Source organism: Prionailurus viverrinus, chromosome E3, assembly GCF_022837055.1.
Source record: "Prionailurus viverrinus isolate Anna chromosome E3, UM_Priviv_1.0, whole genome shotgun sequence".
Lineage (NCBI taxonomy): Eukaryota > Metazoa > Chordata > Mammalia > Carnivora > Felidae > Prionailurus > Prionailurus viverrinus.
In genome coordinates, this window is record NC_062576.1 from 14,132,576 (window position 1) to 14,150,171 (window position 17,596).

The following is a 17,596-nucleotide window of genomic DNA, read 5'->3' on the forward strand; positions in this document are numbered from 1 at the left end:
AATGTGTTCATGCCAATTTTGGAGAAGCACAGTAAGACAAATTGACTGTCAAGATGGAAAAGCTTAACTGGGAAGATACATTTATTGAATAATTGAAAGGAAGAGGAAATGCATTACCGATTAGCCACAAAAATGCATGACGCCTAATCTGTGCCTCAGGAGACTCGTGTAAATGGGGAGTCGTAAAACTGTCTCAGCCCCCGAGTTCTTACCAGCCTTCTAACCTGCCACCCTCGCTTCTGGGTTGCCGGAGTAGGGCATCGGCAGACTGATGATCGCTTCCAGGTTTAGCTGAAGTCCGAGTGTTCTAGCAACTCTTTGTAGCTTTCCTACCCCTCCGCACTGTCTCTCTGTACCAAATATTGTAATGGACTCTTGGATTTTACCATTACCTGCTTTGTTCAGGATTTTTGTTTCGGAGGGGGCAGCAATGCGTAAATCAGAGAAAAAGCAATTAATGGTGGCAAGAGTTAGGACTAGAACAAAAGCCCTCTGATTCATTAAACAGCCAGGTGACCTCCGTCAAGTGCGTTCCCCAACTTCTCGGGGCTCATTCGCCGTCTAATCGGAGAGGATTGGATAATAAGATCCTTGCTACTCACAGAAAGAGCCAAGGCTCAGTAGTATCACCTGGGAAATAGAAAGGGAGACTCTGGAGCCCCATCCCAGAGTTCCTGAGTCCAAATTGGCATTTTAAGCAGGTGTGCCGGTCATTTGTATGCACCTTCAAGTGCATGGTTTTCCCAGATTCTGGTCTCACACCGAAATTCTGGGCTCCTGGGTTCCCGGAGTCATTCATCATAGCCCCATAGGAATTTGCAGGGCTCACTAGGGAGATTTCGGCATTCCTGTGCACCCCCCTCTGGTTGTCCGGGATGGTGATCCAGTCTGCTCCCCGCCCCCCTAACCCTAGCTGTGTCTAGGTTGGTACTAACCGACAGTGACAAGGGGGCAACAGAGGAGACACGAAAGCCAACCCCCTTTGTCTTTACAGAGCCTTGGGAAGCAAGCCCAAGGCTGCGCCACGCCCCCTGCCAACTTGGCTGTGTTGTCCTCCTTCTAGAGGCCCATTAAATAAAGAACGAGGAGATAAATATAGTCAAGCTACATAGACGAAGCACTTATCTATGTGTTTCTAATGTGCTTCCTTACCGGCATAAGGAAAATCGAAACGATGTTCTCTGGGTGGTGTCCCTTGGAAAAATGACACTTTCTTTTATGTCAGAGAGAAACTTTGTTTGGACACTGATTTGGGGCGGGGGAACATGAATTTGAATTTAAATTTAATGAGATGGAAAATATTTATGTATTTCTCCTTCACCTTCCCAGCCTGGAGAGAACAAAGCACTTCAAAAGGAGAGAAATGTGTTCCTGCCGTTATAGCAAGCATAATGATCCTAATTAGCCGTCGGAGTGTCAGAGTGGGAAGAACCCTTGCTTATGCATCCAGAACTTCTCACTGAGGAAAATCTCTTAGACCGTGTCCTGTTAGGATGTCTGGGGTGGTAGTGCTTCTGCCACGGGACCTAACTAACCAGCTTGCGTTGTAGGAAGCCGGTGTATTTCAGTGAGCTCGTGTAATTTTGTAGGAAGCCAGTGTATTTCAGTGAGCTCGTGTAATTTCTTGCTGTGGAAATGATAGAAAAAACATTGAAAGCAAAGCCCAACCAGAGCCCCTAGGTGTGAATGTCTGGAGATAAAGGATCTTCTCTCCTTATTTAGGAGTTCGGGCTGAACGGGGCCTGTCCACATCAAGAATCTTGATGGGGCGCCTGGGTGGCTCAGTCGGTTGGGCGTCCGACTTCAGCTCAGGTCATGATTTCGCGGTTCGTGAGTTTGAGCCCCGCGTCGGGCTCTGTGCTGACAGCTCAGAGCCTGGAGCCTGCTTCTGATTCTGTGTCTCCCTCTCTCTCTGCCCCTCCCCTGCTCATGCTCTCTCTCTGTCTCAGAAATAAATAAAAACACTTAAAAAATTAAAAAAAAAAAAAAAGAATCTTGATGTTCTGTCTCAGCCCTCAAGTTTGTGGAATTCATAAAATTTCAGCTTATCGTTAGCAAAAATCTTCCCAGAAAGGCTCTGAAGGACAGCACTGGATGGAAATATGTGTGAGTGGGATGCCAGGAGTCTAGAATTACTTTTCACCGAGGTCTTACTGGATGCTTTATCCTTTGGTGGCTGAAACATGCCAAGAGGGGACTTTCTTTGCATGCTGCCCGTGCAGTTGTAAAGATAGCCAGGGTCACATTAGCCCCAAAATGTGCCTTGTTTATAAACCCAGTTTGCTTCTGCTTTTGTGCATGTTATAGGCTTGATCTCTTTTTTTTTTTTTTTTTTTTTTACCAAAAGAACGTTTAAAATAATGGGTCACTTTGATGCAAATTCCAGGGGAGAAAGATGGCAAGTGTGTGTACCTAAGAGGACATCCACAGAAATTGATAGGACCATTGAGAATACCATGTACTTTCCACACTCGATCCAGTGAGATTGGAAGAGAAAGCTGGGGGCCCAGAGTAGTTTATTTTGGAACGCCTGGAACACATCTTCATTTCAGAGAGTATCGTAAGCGGTTCTCTCCCTATTTCTGAGCTGTGTGATAATAAAAAGATGGCTTTTTTAGCACAAAGTAGTGAGAAGGGTCATTCCCTGCCCCCCCTCCCCGATGTATACAAAAGCATAACTCATCAATAGGGACATTTCTTTCTATTTAATGTCGTATTTGTCTTTCATTCTTCCGTTAGAGGATTTTATGGAGTTTGGCTTACGCGGTGATCAAATAAACACTCTGTGAGATGTGGCATAGACGTTTGGGGCTTTGGAGAGGAGCAGATCTTTTAAATTCATAACGGGAATTTTGCCTCCTCGTTCAGCACTGCACCCTTCCGCTGGCCGGGGGCGTGGGGGACCCTTTAAAAGGTCTGGCTTTGTATAGCTGACTGTAAATTGACTTGAATTCATGTTTGCACCTTGGATCTCAGACGTTGCTAGGATCACTTGGCGAGCACGAGGAGGCCCGCCGTTTGACCGCAGTTTAGCACTTGCCAAACAAAAAATTATTTCTGTAAATGTCAAGTGTGTCTCATCAGTCAGAATGGGAAGGGGGAAGACGCAAGGCCAAGAAGGAACATCTGTGGGTGGTTCAATAACATTTGCTTCACTTGCTGTTTGAAAACACCGCTCTTTTGTATATTCAAGAACTGTATGGGTTTTAAAAGGGAGAGATCAACTTGCTGGCTATTGTTTCTTAATTTTACTGCATGAAAGGTTTTGTCAAGACTAAGGAAGACATCCGCTTTCAGACCCTGGTGGCCTAGGCTGCTTTCTGGAATGCAGCCTCCTCCGGCCGGCCCGTCTTTCCCTGTTCACAGTGTGCTCGTGTCCCGCACGTGGTAACGTGAGGACAGGAAGCCAGGAGGCGGCCCTGGGCCACCCCGCGTCATTGAGACCGTGCGACCCGGAATCCGGGCTTGGACTTGGCTTTCAGCTCCTCGTTTCATGCTCACGTGTCATTACCTGTGGTTTTGTCTTTGCTCTCCCCCCACCCCGCACAGATCCGGAGTTAGGTGTCGGCACACTGCCCGAACATGACAGCCAGGATGCAGGGCCGATTGTCCCCAAGATATCCGGTCTAGAGAGAAGCCAGGAGAAGAGCCAGGACTGTTGCAAAGAGCCCATCTTTGAGCCCGTGGTGCTTAAAGACCCCTGCCCTCAGGTCCCCCAGACGCTACCCCAGCCCCAGGCGGAACCCCAGCCCCGACCTCCTTCTCCAGACCCCGACCTGGTGCGGCGCACAGAGGCCCCGCCTCAGCCCCCACGTCCAAGCACACAGCCACCACAGGCGCCCCCAGAGGCCCAGCTTCAGCCCGCCCCTCAGCCTCCGGTGCAGAGGCCGCCGAGGCCGCAGTCCCCCACCCAGCTGCTCCACCAGAGTCTCCCGCCTGTGCAGGCCCATCCCTCATCCCAGAGCCTCACCCAGCCATTGTCCGCCTACAACAGCAGTAGCTTAAGCCTCAACAGCTTAAGGTGAGCAACCTGCTTTTTTGTTGTTGTTGTTGTTGTTTTTTGGCCTGACCTTTGCCATCTTCTTCGGGACCGGCAGGCAGGAGTGGGGAAGGGGTTCCCAAGGACAGTGCAAACACTGACACCGTGTTCCCCGGGAGGCAGAGACCAGGGGACAAGGAGAGGGCCCCGCGAGGCTCGGGGCTCTTGGGAGAGGGCAGGTTGGCCTGGGTTGGGGAGACAGGACGTTGTGAAGAACTAAAACAGCTGCAGAGACTCCTGGGGGGTGGGGGGGGGCAAAGGCAGGAAGGGGAGGGAGTGTGCATAAGACACAGTGTAGAGGGGAGCTCCCCACCCTGTCCCGGAGAGAGGCCACGAGGGGAAACCTACCAGCACCCAGCGCTATGAGATTTTTAAAAAAATTTTTTTAACATTTACTTATTTTTGTGTGTGAGAGAGAGAGAGCACATGCAGGGGCGGGGCAGAGAGAGAGAGGGAGACACAGAATCCGAAGCGGGCTCCAGATTCTGAGCTGTCAGCACAGAGCCCGACGTGGGGCTCAAACCCACAAACTATGAGATCGGGACTTGAGCCGAAGTCAGAGGCTTAACCGACTGAGCCACCCAGGCGCCCCCAGCGTTAGGAGATTGTTAGAAGGGAGGGATTTGCCCCCATGAGAGGATGTGCTGCAACTCCAGAGTCAGGAAGATGGGACCAGGGGACTCCGGTTCCTCGGAGGAACCGCCGAGGAAAGGGAGACAGAAACCCGGGTGTGGGGCCAAGCGTGGCCCACCCTCGCTTGCCCCGGAGGTTGTAATTCTAACCTAGTAGGGCTTTGCTTTCCTTGTGACGTGACCGACGGGGGGGTTCTGGGGCGGGCTGTTTTCCTGTCTAGGACAGGGGAAGGAAACTGCCTTTGCCAGGGTTCATTTCTGTGGCCCTCCAGACCACAGCGGTGATGAGGGGCTCCCTGGTTCACCTTCCTATCTGTGCTTCTTCATCAAGGGGCAGCAGTCAGACAGGGTGAGCTCAGGCCGTTGTTCTCGTCCATCTTTGTAAAGTGGAGGAAGTGTGGCTAGTGGAGGACGGACAGAAGGCGCAGGGCTTCTAGGGGCAGAGGTGAGAATCTGGCCACAGAGCAGGAGCCGACGTGAGTTTCCGGCCGCCATCGGGTCACCAAGTGTCCACCGCTGAGAGAGAGAGAGAGAGAGGGAGAGCATAAGCAGGGGAAAGAGAGGAGGAGAGAGAGAATCCCAGCAGGCTCTGTGCCCTCAGGGCAGAGCCCAACGCGGGGCTCGATCCCACAAACCATGAGCTCATGACCTGAGCCGAAACCAAGAGTCAGACGTTCGACCCACTGAGCCACCCAGGCACCCCTGTGGTTATGATTTTAGCAGAGGCTTCTTGTGGGCGTGAGGGAGGGTCTATAAAGAAGAAGGAACAGGAGAAAGCATTGCACGGCTTTGGGCAGTGAGATAGGATTTTTTTTTTTTTTTTTTTTTTTTTTTAAGAAAATAAATTGCTTACCTCTTTTTTCCTTCCTTCCTTTTTTTTTTTTGGTCACTCCAACAGCAGTAGCAGAAGCAGCACCCCAGCAAAGACTCAGCCCGCCCCGCCTCACATCTCTCACCACCCTTCGGCCTCCCCGTTCCCCCTGTCACTGCCCAACCACAGCCCCTTGCACAGCTTCACACCCACCCTCCAGCCCCCCGCACACTCACATCACCCCAATATGTTCGCCCCTCCCACGGCTCTGCCTCCGCCACCACCTCTGACTTCAGGGAGTCTGCAGGTCCCCGGACACCCGGCCGGAAGCACTTACTCAGGTAGGAGGGGGGGCCGACCTCGCCCACCTGCCCTCCCGTCTCCCACGCTGGGGGCCTCACCGCTGCCTGTGTGTCCTTCATGGCTAGGTTTTATCGACTGACCAGTTGCTGCTTTATTATAGAGACTCTTGGAACCCGCCTCCGGTCCTTCATGGGCTGAGGTTTGGCAGAAATACACGCCGCCCCCTACCCACCTAGCACAGCCCAGGAGGCTCGGACACAGCCAAAGGGAAGCCAGCTGGTTGGAAGTCCAGAGGCTTTTCCAAATAAGGCCACGCCCTACGTGGTAAAACACGGATTACATACGCCCGGTCATCCCATTCGAGGGACGGAAACTTCACCAGGCCCGCGACTGTTCTGTTCCAGTCTCTTTAAATTCCATCCTGGTTTAAGGGGGTTGTTTTCAAGGAGTAGGGTCTTCTACGTTCTTGGGAGGGGAAGATGCGCTTTTCGCCCCAAGGTATCCCAGAGTTTTAAGTGTTAGCAAAATCCAGCCTTAGGTATTGGCCTCTTCTCTCCTCACCTGTATTGACCAGGCTGGTATCCCAAGTTTGGGCCCCTGCAGCCGTGCTGTCCCACTGTGGCAGACATTCCCCCTTGAAGACGAGGACGTGGGAACACAGCCAGGTTAACAGAGATCAGTGTGCACTCAACGATGTTAATTCCTTGAACCGTCAATATTGTCCCCCTGTGGTAGATGAGGGAGCTGAGACCCAGGTGGGTGATATCCCCACCCCCCGCCACGCCCAGGCTCCCTGAGCTGGCGGTCACAGAGCCGAAAACTGACCTCTGGCTGTTCGGCCTGGAGCCTTGTCCCCGAAAGCCTAGGGGCTGGAAGAACGCAATCCCATTGTGACTGGGCGTCAGGATCCTCCGGTTGGTTGTTCCCTTCCATCCGGGGGCACAGGGGCCCTCGGGGGTGCCCTCGGCCCCGCCGACCTCTCTGGTCAGGGCCTCGGGTGTCCTTATCCAAAGGATACCACTGGGGGGAGGGGGGAAGCATCACCCTCTCCCTTTCCTTCTTTTCCAGAGCAAGACATCTTGCGACAGGAACTGAACACACGCTTTCTGGCCTCTCAGAGTGCTGACCGCGGGGCTTCCCTGGGCCCTCCGCCCTACCTGCGGACCGAGTTCCACCAGCACCAGCACCAGCACCAGCACACGCACCAGCACACGCACCAGCACACCTTCACGCCGTTCCCCCACGCCATCCCCCCCACCGCCATCATGCCGACGCCAGCACCTCCCATGGTGCGTACCCCAGGCAGAAATGTGAGGATAAGTAGAGCACGACTCTCTTTGGTGCAGCACGCCGGGGCGGAATGGGCCGTCGGGGCACAGGAGACCGGGTGGGGAGCGCTGGCCACTTAGGGGCCTCCTTTGGCCTCGTCCGTCTTGGCTGGAGAGAAGGGAGTGCGCCCTGCTCCGGGCAGCGCTGACCCGGGGCCCGAGGCAGGAGCCTCTTTCTAGCAAGTTCCGTCCAGCACTGTGTGCGCGCGTGGGCGGAGGGGAGGGTATTTTAGATGCCCTCCAAGCAGTCCCAGCCGGTGTGGGTAGTTAACTTCTTCAAGGGCAGTTGTGCCTTTTTGAGCATCTTGGGGGGGGTCGCCACCAGGTGTAAAAATGTATCTGTCGGTGCTTCGCACCGAGTAATAATAGCAAACAGATGCTCATAGAATACTGGGAGTCAGGAGGAGGGCGGAGGAGGGGAGAGAGCCGTCAGAAGATCTGGACTGTATCCGTTACCCCTGCTCTTTCAGGGGGCTCCCCAAGCCTGTTTTGTTGGGGGCGGGGGTTATATTTTTTGTATTTCATGAGACGGTGCCCAAGTCTGGCATCCTGCTCTGTCGGCAAGTGGCCAGGGAGCGACGCACCCACAGGGGCAGAAGTCGGCCCCGTGATGAGAGCTGCCATTGCCAAGGACATGATCTTGGTCTTGACCCGGGGCTGGCCCTTGCTGGATGAGCCACCTGGGATTTGTTTTTCTTTTTTAACTTACAAACTGTAATGAACAGTCCCATATTAGGGTGCTAAGTATTCTGAGATAGAGCCCTGTCTGCCACAGTGAGTATTAGAGTGTTTTACTGACTTAATTTTTCATATTTAAGGAAATACTTGATTTGAAGGCAGTTAGTGTCGGCATTGGCGAGAACAGATTTGAATTCCGTGATTTTTAAGAGGTGCGCCCTTCACCAAACTTTGCGTCCTCTCCTCCCTCCCCCTCCCATTTTGTTCTACTTAATGTTTTTAAAGATGGAATTTTAAAGTTTATCTTGTAAATTTTATGTAGGAGAACATTCGAGATGAGGCCTTGGGACCAAAATGTTTTCCTATAGTAAATCCTGTATGGTTTTTTTTCTGGATGAATTGTTGTCCTTCTCAACAGTTACGTTTTTTAAGGGCTTAATATTTGGGGAAAGAGTTTATGGCAGCCTGAGTGGGCTGTTAAATCAAATCTAACTAAGGCGGGGGGGGGGGGGGGGGTTGTAGCACCAGGACGTTGACGTTATTTAGAGGAAGCGGTGGGATACTCTTTTCTGCTCAAAAGAGAAGTTCCAAGACCTCTCCCAGATTCCTTTATATTTGGGTCTAATACGTTTCAGCAGGTGGCTGAACGTACGGTTCTTCAGCCACAAGGAAGATGGAAATGGAGGGAACTCTCTGGACAAATCAGACCAAATGCTCGCTTCTCTTTGATGTATCTGAATAATTGCCCCTTTTCTCCAGTTTCAAGGTCTGGTTTATGCCGGTCTCTAAATGTAGACCGAAATGACTCTCCGGTGTGGCCAGGCCCGCAATGCACCGTCTGGGTTTTCACTTTGGTTTCCCCGTCTTGTCGGAGGGACTCAGGAGTCGAGAACGGTTTCTCACGTACGAGGTCGTGGAGTCTGTTGACAGCCTAATTAACGGCGGAGAGGCTCGCTCAGGGCTGCCTCCGCCGAAGCCGTGAACAGAAATGTAGACTCTTTAAGTAACTAGCTTTTGCTTTGATCCCTTTACAGTTTGACAAATACCCTACAAAAGTTGACCCATTCTACCGGCACAGTGTGAGTCTTGTTACCATGCTACACATTCGATGTAACTGCTTTTCCATTTTTGTCCTCTTGCCACAGATCAGTAAATGACTAGCAGCCTTCCTTAATCATCTTTGCGAGAATTCCCATTGCGCCTCGTCACTTTGGATGCTTGCTTTTGTGACGTTTGCTTCTGGTAAAGATGCAGTATCCTCTTCCGAATCAAAAGATCATTAGCGCGCCTGACACCTTAAAGCACAGGTGAACCTCACTGCGAGCCAGGCGTCTGTCCTCAAAGTGGGGGGTCTGCACTTGAATCACTGTGGCCGCAGGAGACCCTGGAATCGCAGGATTTCAGGAATTGCCCAAAACATCCTTAGCACGGATTTCCCAGAATCCAACGTGAAGTATTTCTTCCGAACAGAATGTCGTTCGTCTTTTTTGACTCCTAAGTCCTCCAAAAGCGGATTCTCATTTCCTCCTGACTAAATGTAGACCCCTCTCCCACGTGGCTGGTCGTGTTCTCCTGGGCTTGTTACAACCAAAACCAAAAACTATCATTTCAGTAAAAGAGGGTCCTAAGATTGAAATACATGGTTTTTCCCCTTTAACCTCATTCTTCTTTATGTAACAAAAAAATTTTTTCTTGTATGCCACGTTAAAGAGTACGGTTCTAGAACTGAAATCGGCACCAGCCTCTTTCGATACATTTCAGTTGAGACGTGAGACGAGGGCTTTACTTATTTATCTTCTAAGACAAACACCTTGTACATCTTACCATGATATTTTGATTATGGAGTGAATACTGCATCCTTCTTACCTGAAATTTTGCAAGTTTCTTTGCTCAGTGGTTTATTCATATTTTTCAAGCGACACCAGAAAGAAAGAAGAGGAGTAATTTCTCGTAGCCACGTTGTCCATCCGTCCTCACCTATGCTTGCTTGGAAAGAAGTGCTCCTCAGTAGATCAGCAAAGCCTGTGAGCTCATTCCTACTCCGAACCAGATAATCAGACCCTGCCTTAGTCCAGAGGGTAGCCAGCCGAGAAGTCAAAACTGCGAGATACTAGAAATCAGTTAAGCATCAGTTACTCTAGAGACGTGCAGACATAACGTGAGGGAGCCTCCTCAGGAAGAGATGCGGAAAGTATACCCGAGTGCCGGAGCCCCACGTTGTTCTGGCACTTTCTGCTCACAGCACTGTGATACAAAAGCTTTTTTTTTTTTTTTTTTTTTTTAACGGACGTGCAAAATGCAGCAGACGCCTGGGCTTCCTCTTTAGCGCTGTCCCGCGAGTGGTGCCGTCCTTAAGGGCCATCAGATTTCTGCCCTTTGTGTTTGTGGATTTCAGCGAAGGACTCGCTAAGGAAGTCATTCCTAGAGACAGTTTAGCGTGCTCAGCCAGTGGCTCAGATTTACTTCTGAGTAAATCTGGACCAAGTGTAGAGCCTTCCTACATGCGTGTGCCACCGGCGGTCCTAGAAGTACGATAGAGAGTAAGCCCGGGGGCCTGAATTTCCGGCAGGTTTATGTTTTATTACTTAGGTACTTCAGATTTTTCATCCGGTGGGGCGTGGGGAGTCCAGAATAGGGGACCGTATTCTAAGAGGGTCAGTCATGGACTATAACAGCAGAAGGACAGTAATGGAAATATCTAATTTTTGTATTGAAAACGTTAAAGGAAATATACCCACCGAGAGGCGGAGTATTAGAGACTTGAGTGTGTTTTAGTGTGGCATGTATTTAATTACACCGCTTCATACAGTATACTGGGGGAGGGTTATTTCATTTTATTAGTTATAGTGGATAATGTATGAAGTACTTAGTCTCCCCTGCTTTGGGGATTAGGACGTTATAAGGGGAATTAAGATGGAATGCGCTCAAGTATCTAAAACACAATTTTAGACTTAAAAGTAGTTTTAAATGAGGGCACTTGGCTTGCAATCACTGTTTAAGTGGATTTAGTTCAATATCAATTAGTCTGAAAAACTTTGCTGCATCATTGAAGGGAGCAAAATGAAATAAAGACCCACAGAAAAGCATGTGCCCTGAAAACAGGATTGCAAAATGGGCATTTCAGCCATTACCTAGAAATAGCTAACAGAAAGGCATCGTTAGGAAAAGCTTGAGTTCTTAGTATTGCGTTTTTGACATTTGACGCAACCCGAAAGGTGGGCCATGACGCAAATGTCTGCATGGTGGTTTGGTCAAAGTAAATGGAATCGGAGCAGTGGGATCTCGGAAATACTCAATTTCTAGAAGGAGGAAACGATGTCTGTGCCTTGTGTTCAGTATCGCTGCATATTTCTTTCCTCCATCGTGTCCTCTTAATTCCAGAAAATTCATATTCTTAATTCCGAATCATTCTTCTCCCTGCACTGAGTGGTCGGACACAGCAAGGGCTGGGTTTGGGTAGCCCCCAGTGAGCCTGTCCACCTTCTAGAAAACAGTAGCTCCGTTGTAAGTGCACACTGAATCGTTTGGTTTTACCCTCCCACAAATATTTGTCATCATTTGAGATGAGACAATTAAATTGTCCTCTGAAACTGCCACTTCTGGAACAACGTAATGAAGCAAGGATTGTGCATATTTTCTCATTTCCTCAAACTATTAAGAATCTAAAATTACTAATTGAGTTTTAATGGTATAAAATCCTGGAACTCATAAAGAGTTGCTTCTTTTTCTTCCTTTTTCCCTAATTTTTCTTTTTTTTTCCCCCCCTTTTTTTTTTTCCTTTTTCTAATTAACTTGTAATTTTCCGGGCATCTTATTTGGCTCAGCACCCCTCCTGTTTTTGATGCACATTAAAATCTCAAACCATTTAGGTCTTCTATCCGATTTAACAATTAATAATTAGAAAAGCTCCCTTTCTAATGATGTCCTCATCTGGGACATCATTTGTTGGCTGATTGATTCTGAACTACTTTTAACTTTTTAAGTTAAGCATTCATGGCACATCTGTGTGATCATCTCATCCTGGCTTCTTGACTAATAGCATCAAACTGAGATTATCTGGCTTGCTAATGTTGATGTCGTTCTATGGGAAGGGAATTGGAATATATCATTTGCCTCCTACTAAAATCTTTTTTTCCCCTCTCCGTCTTTGGCCACAGCTCTTCCATTCCTACCCTCCTGCAGTATCGGGCATCCCCCCTATGATTCCACCCACTGGTCCTTTTGGTTCACTACAAGGAGCATTTCAGCCGAAGGTAAGAAACCTTACCGTGGAAATAGGCAAGCATCCTTACCAGCCGAGCCCCAGGCTAGGCGTGCGGGTGGGTTCTGCATCCTGTCGCCCGCCAGTGACTAATCTTCCCAATCCGAAGTGACCACCGGGATTAGAGCGACGTTTTGGTCTGGTTTGGTTTTTTGGGTTTTGGGGTTTTTTGGGGTTTTTTTTGCGAGCCCTCTGAGTTTTAAACTACTCAGCCCGAATTGCATTTTCAATCCGTATTATCCATATAATCTCAGCTGAGCCGCAATTTCCTATACTCTTGAAAATATACAGAATGCGTATATATATATTTTATTGCCAGTATCGTGGACATAAGCTTCTGGTCAGGAAAGGTATGACATGTCAGATATGTGTGCACCAAGTTGTCCTCGAGTTACATGTTACGAGCAAAGAGGCAACGCTGAGCCTTGACTGATGGTAAGAGACAGGAAGAGAACAATTCCAAACTAAAACTGCATCCTTCCAGTTGTGTGAGGGGAAGACGCTTCTGCTCCCTCTTCCCCATTTTGCTCCTGAGCCCTGTCTGTCTGCAAATTCTGGCTCTACTCTGCTTCAGTCCTCCCTCAGCCGTGGTCATGCTTACCAAGGTCAAGACCAACAGCCTCATGGGAAATTAACCTTTGGCCCTTTAAATAACTAAACTCGTTTCTACCTAGTCAGTGTTATCCTACTCATCTGGGGCTAGGCTTCTCTCTGAAGGTCGATAGGGAGGAGTCATTCTCAGGACACTCTGCCCTTATGCGACTTTATCACAGCCCCTTCTTTATGTTTATACAAAAGCGAAATGCAGTTATGTGAGTAACCGTCCTCAGACTTTTTAAGTAGGAAAGTTTGCTGTGTGTGGTTTTTGGTTTTCCTTTTTATTTGTTTATTTTTCCCGATCTCATTTCTGGGAGAAAACACCAGATTGGGGCCAGGGTCTTCCAGCATGAGCGCATTTTGCCTTTCTAGAGGCACGATGTCATGAAACTAGAAACAGGAAAAGACATTTAAAAGCATTGGGGGTAGGAGGAGGTACACCTCAGAAGTGACATTTACCTGCTTGGAATTGTGGCTTATAGGCCGGGTTATCCATACCTGGGACTTGCGTGATGGCCCTGTGAAACCCTCCTGTCTTGGGATGAAATGACAATGATTTTTCAACCCCTTCCCCCGTCTGCCATTCCCTGCACCCTCACACCCTGGGCCCCAGTCTGTCCCCTCTGGGCTGCACCAACTCTCCAGTGCCTCTCCAAACAGACTGCTAGGTCATTTAATAAATTAGACCATTTCCCTCACTCACAATTATCCAATCACACAGAAAACTACATCTGGGCAAGAAAGTGTCTCTCTTGGTGTTGAAATAGGCCTTTCCAGGCCATCTTACTGATTGAATATGTAGATTGCAGTTCATTAGCGGAGTTCTTCATATGTATGCAAATCAGGCTGTTAACAACTCCAGCTTAATTGTTAGTTGTACAGCAGCTGACTGCTTTTCTTTCTTTCATGCTTCCCCCTCCCCTCCCTTCTCCTTATAGGCAAGCTTTGTGCCTAAGCTTGAGCTCTTTTCCCACCCGCGTTAACTTCTGCTGGGAGGGGAGTCCTCGAAGTTGTGCTTTCTGCAATAAGATACCTGGTGAAACATGTCCTGACTCCTCCGTCCCCCCAGATAGTCGGGACTGCGAGCGCCAGAAGTAGGCTTTTTGGTCGTTGCTGTAAATTCAAAGGACACAAGCCTGTGGATAAGGTTACTGTTGCGAATGACATCCAAGAATGGTGGTGGTTTCGGAAAGATGAAGCCGAATTACCGTAGGAGTCAGTGAAGAGGAGATCTGTGCAGTCCCTGAATCAGGCCCGCTTGTTCCATTTCCACCCCTGCTAATGAGTAATGACTGAGCGTAATTCCTTGTTATTGTCTGCCGGTTAAAATTTAGAGTTAGCTTAATGTCTGTGAAACACTTGCAGTTATTCTGATGAGGGGCACCTGGTACAGGAAATGGCCGAGACGTTCACGCAAGCAGTTCTTAGAGTGCTTGGTGATAACGCAAAAGACACAGTGACAGGGCCGTCCGTGTCTCAGAAGGAGATGGAGTTGGGGGCATTGCTTTCGCATGTTTCTTCTCTTTGGTCCTGTGCTGCTTACTGCGGTGAGAAGTGACGTGGTCCACGTCTCCGCTTTTGGATGCCTTCCCTAGACAGGCCAAAGTCGGGTCAGGGTCCCCGGAGAAACTAGGGAGCGGGTCCTCTTGAAGAACATGTGTGATCAACTGGGGGAGATGCCTCTGTGAACGCTCGTCTTCCAGAATGAAACAAACAAACGAAATCGACGTTTGACTTGCATTATTTTAGAAGGAAAAGAAAGATCTTGCTTTTCAGGTCATGTGTTCTATGCCTCCTAAGCTGTGGTCTGATTAATTTGTAGACCTCCAACCCTATCGATGTTGCTGCTCGACCCGGGACCGTCCCGCACACTCTGCTCCAAAAGGACCCGAGGGTACGTAGAAGAAAGTCAGGCTCGGTCACAGGTAACGCCAGGGCCTGTTTGTTTCTGCAGGCCAGCCGGCCCAGGTCACGCACCTTCCTCAGCCCATCTGAGCGAGCTGCCGTGGGAGCTGTTCCTTCTAGTTTGTGCGAGAAAATGCCAGTCACTCTTAGAGAACAAAATCTCCCCGGCTCCCTTGTGGCTGATGACACAAGGGGAGCAACTCGCCAGCAGGGGAGAAGACAAATGGCTTGTGGTCCAAGCCCAGGAAGTGGGCACTATCAGCTTGTGTAGTTTCTGTTTGACCAATCTTCTCTGTCTACGTCCCCTTACATATTCTCACCGAAGAAGTAACTGTAAAATGTTTTGAATGGAAAAGCATGAAGCACTTTTCTTCCTGGACGTCACGGGACCCTCTCCCCGCACCGCCCCCAACCCCAACAGCACTCCTGGCTCACTTGTAATGCAGAATCCTCCTCTGACCTGAGTCAAATGTCCCTCGCGCTTTGGTTATGTCACTCGTTCATAACGCACACCTCCACCGCCTCTCAAAAACAATTGGAGGTTCTACAAAAGATGCAGTCTTGTCTCGTGGGTTGTTACCTTACGTTTGGCTTTAGAGTCAATGTGGACAGACGGTGACTTTTTACAACATCGTCTTCTTCCCTGGCTAAGGGGCAGTCAGAAACTGATGACCAGAGTTAGGTAGAAGTTAAAAATGAGCTAGCTACGTAAGTATTTTTACGATGTTTAGTGACCCTTTCAAAAGTGTGTAATAGCTCTAAGTAGTGTGCGGTCATCACATGGAGTGCGTTGGTTCCACCTGACGTCTGGAGAGGACAGCTCTCCCAGAAACCCCTGGGTACCCAGGCTTCCAGGTCTACGGTCCGGAGGCCGTCCTCCCTTAGAACCCAGGCGGTGTGGTTAGAAGGGCTGTTCAGATGTGTAATGTGAGCAAATCATGTTGCCGGAGGGCAAATTGCTATTGATTAAACTTGGTCGGGGGGCTTGTCAGCGTGGACGTGCCCAGGCTTGTGAAGTGGGGGAAGGGACGCTTGGCACTTTTGATCGTGTGAAAATGGGTTAATTATTCTCTAAAAGGGCTTCATTTAAAAGTAAAATTCTAACATTTTAATTTCCCCTCCTAATGAAGCACTACAAATTTGTTAATTAGAGCAATTGTTTGAGTGACAGGCATGTAACCGAGTTGTCATTTTCTCTTCACAGTTGACAGATCCTTTCAGACCTATGTTAAGGGTAAGAGAGCTTCTTCTAGAACTGTTTTGCAACCTCTGTTTGACTCCCTGCGGGTTAAAAATACAAATCCATTACAAGGAAACAAGCCATAGAAACGCTGGAATAAAATGTTGGGAGGAGAGTGGCTGGGCTTTTCAGGTAGTGTAATTGGAAATGGCCCACATTGTGTTGCTTTGAGTGTTGGAGGAAGCCAGGCCATTGAGGGAAAGCAAACAGAACATTCAACTGAGGCACCGTATCTTGTTGGTAGGGCTGCTGAAAGCTTGACTAGTGGGAACGTACGTGGGAAGTCTTCAGCTAAAGGCAGAAATTAGGATTTCACTGAGCTCTGCTGTCTCTCCTGCACCTAGAAGAGATAGATAGATAGATAGATAGATAGATAGATAGATAGATCCATCTATTTATCTGGGCTGGTGGCTGCCTCATTCTGTGGTACGTGATGTTGACCCTCAGAGCCATTCAACCTATTTCTCTGGTGCAGAAGAGGGCCATACTAAGCATTGGTTTTGTTAATGTCTTGAGTGGTCTGGAGAGTGGCCAAGAGATGACCTCTGAATAAACGCTGACTTACTGGGGAGGCGGATGGTCGGATGGAAGATGGATGGATAGATTTCCAGCTACACTTAACCCATTTCTGGCGCCTCTCATCAGATAATTCAATTTCTCCAAAGCGAAACAAAGGAGAACTGTGTCATCACGTAGGTGATTTCAGATGACCCATGATTTCATGACAAGAGAACTGACCCCAGACTTGGATTTAAGGATATCTTTCAGAAACAGCTCCTTAATATAGAAACCAGAAGCGTCTGTCCTTTGCCGATGTAGGAACGGGGCAGCGTTTCCTCTCATCTGGCCTGTAGTTACTGAGCGCGTGTCGGGAGCTTATGACTAGGTTACGCAACAAGACTACAAACGGATTGGCAGGAGGTGGTCCCTGCCCTCCAGGGTGGTAAGACAGCTCACTCAGTTACTCCTCTGCTTGGAAAGCAAGACATGAACTGATCTGAGAGACATGGCTTGATACACTCCCAGACGTGACGGCAGCAGAGGCCTAGAGCACAGGAAGGAACCAGCTCTCTTTGTTTCTTCTCTTTTCACTTGGGAACAAGCGGCACCCAGGAACACCAATGGGTAGTTGACTCTTAGCGAAGCGTTTGTGGGAACAGGGCTTCAATGGAAATGTGAATTTCTTTGTTCCGCTCTGGGGGTTAACACAAAACCGCGTTGGCGGAGGCTACGCGGGTTCTTCTGTACCCTCTCTTGTTTTGAACCGATTCACAGACGCTCCCTAATTAGCTCTTCTGAACAGCCGATTTGCATGGTAGCATGGCCGCATTTGTTAGGTACAGCTTCCCCCTCTCCCGCTCTGCCAGCTGGCACCAGAAAAGAAAGAAGAGACACAGAGTGGGGCTCGGGCTTTTGCCATCTTGTGCTCGGTAACCGGGGAGGTCCCCGTCAAGTGTGGCTTTCTGAGCAGTGGCTTCCAGCTCGGGCCCCAAGGGAGGAGGGGCAGAGCTGACCGGGGTTCCCTGAGGCCTGGGCCCTGGGCAGCCGCTAAGAGAGGGCACTTGGAGGGGGGACTGAGCACAACCGAGCCGTGAAAAAGAGCGTCTGCAGCCAAAATCTGCTGAAAACCTCTGAAGGAATTGGGAGATGCTGTTCTCTGGAAGGTCTTCTTGTGACCACATTGCTCTTTGTTGTTCCAGAAACCAGGGAAGTGGTGTGCTATGCATGTTCACATCGCCTGGCAAATCTACCACCACCAACAGAAAGTCAAGGTCAGTCTTGCCTTCCTGGTCTGGCGGGGG

The 17,596-nt window shown here is 49.3% G+C and overlaps 1 protein-coding gene across 6 annotated transcripts in view; it reads left to right on the plus strand.

Annotated features, from left to right (window-relative positions):
* The window catches only part of AUTS2 (activator of transcription and developmental regulator AUTS2), a 1,124,374-nt gene that overhangs the window by 1,091,175 nt on the left and 15,603 nt on the right, over positions 1 to 17,596 (plus strand). For 3 of the 6 annotated variants that reach the window (XM_047838413.1, XM_047838417.1, XM_047838418.1), the window contains 8 exons: positions 3,550 to 4,021; positions 5,570 to 5,823; positions 6,854 to 7,095; positions 8,826 to 8,870; positions 11,949 to 12,044; positions 14,472 to 14,543; positions 15,759 to 15,788; positions 17,495 to 17,566. In XM_047838413.1, coding sequence (XP_047694369.1) covers positions 3,550 to 4,021; positions 5,570 to 5,823; positions 6,854 to 7,095; positions 8,826 to 8,870; positions 11,949 to 12,044; positions 14,472 to 14,543; positions 15,759 to 15,788; positions 17,495 to 17,566 — 1,283 coding nt within the window. The remainder of the gene's footprint in view (positions 1 to 3,549; positions 4,022 to 5,569; positions 5,824 to 6,853; positions 7,096 to 8,825; positions 8,871 to 11,948; positions 12,045 to 14,471; positions 14,544 to 15,758; positions 15,789 to 17,494; positions 17,567 to 17,596) is intronic. The other 3 variants (XM_047838415.1, XM_047838414.1, XM_047838416.1) reach the window with 3 other exon arrangements.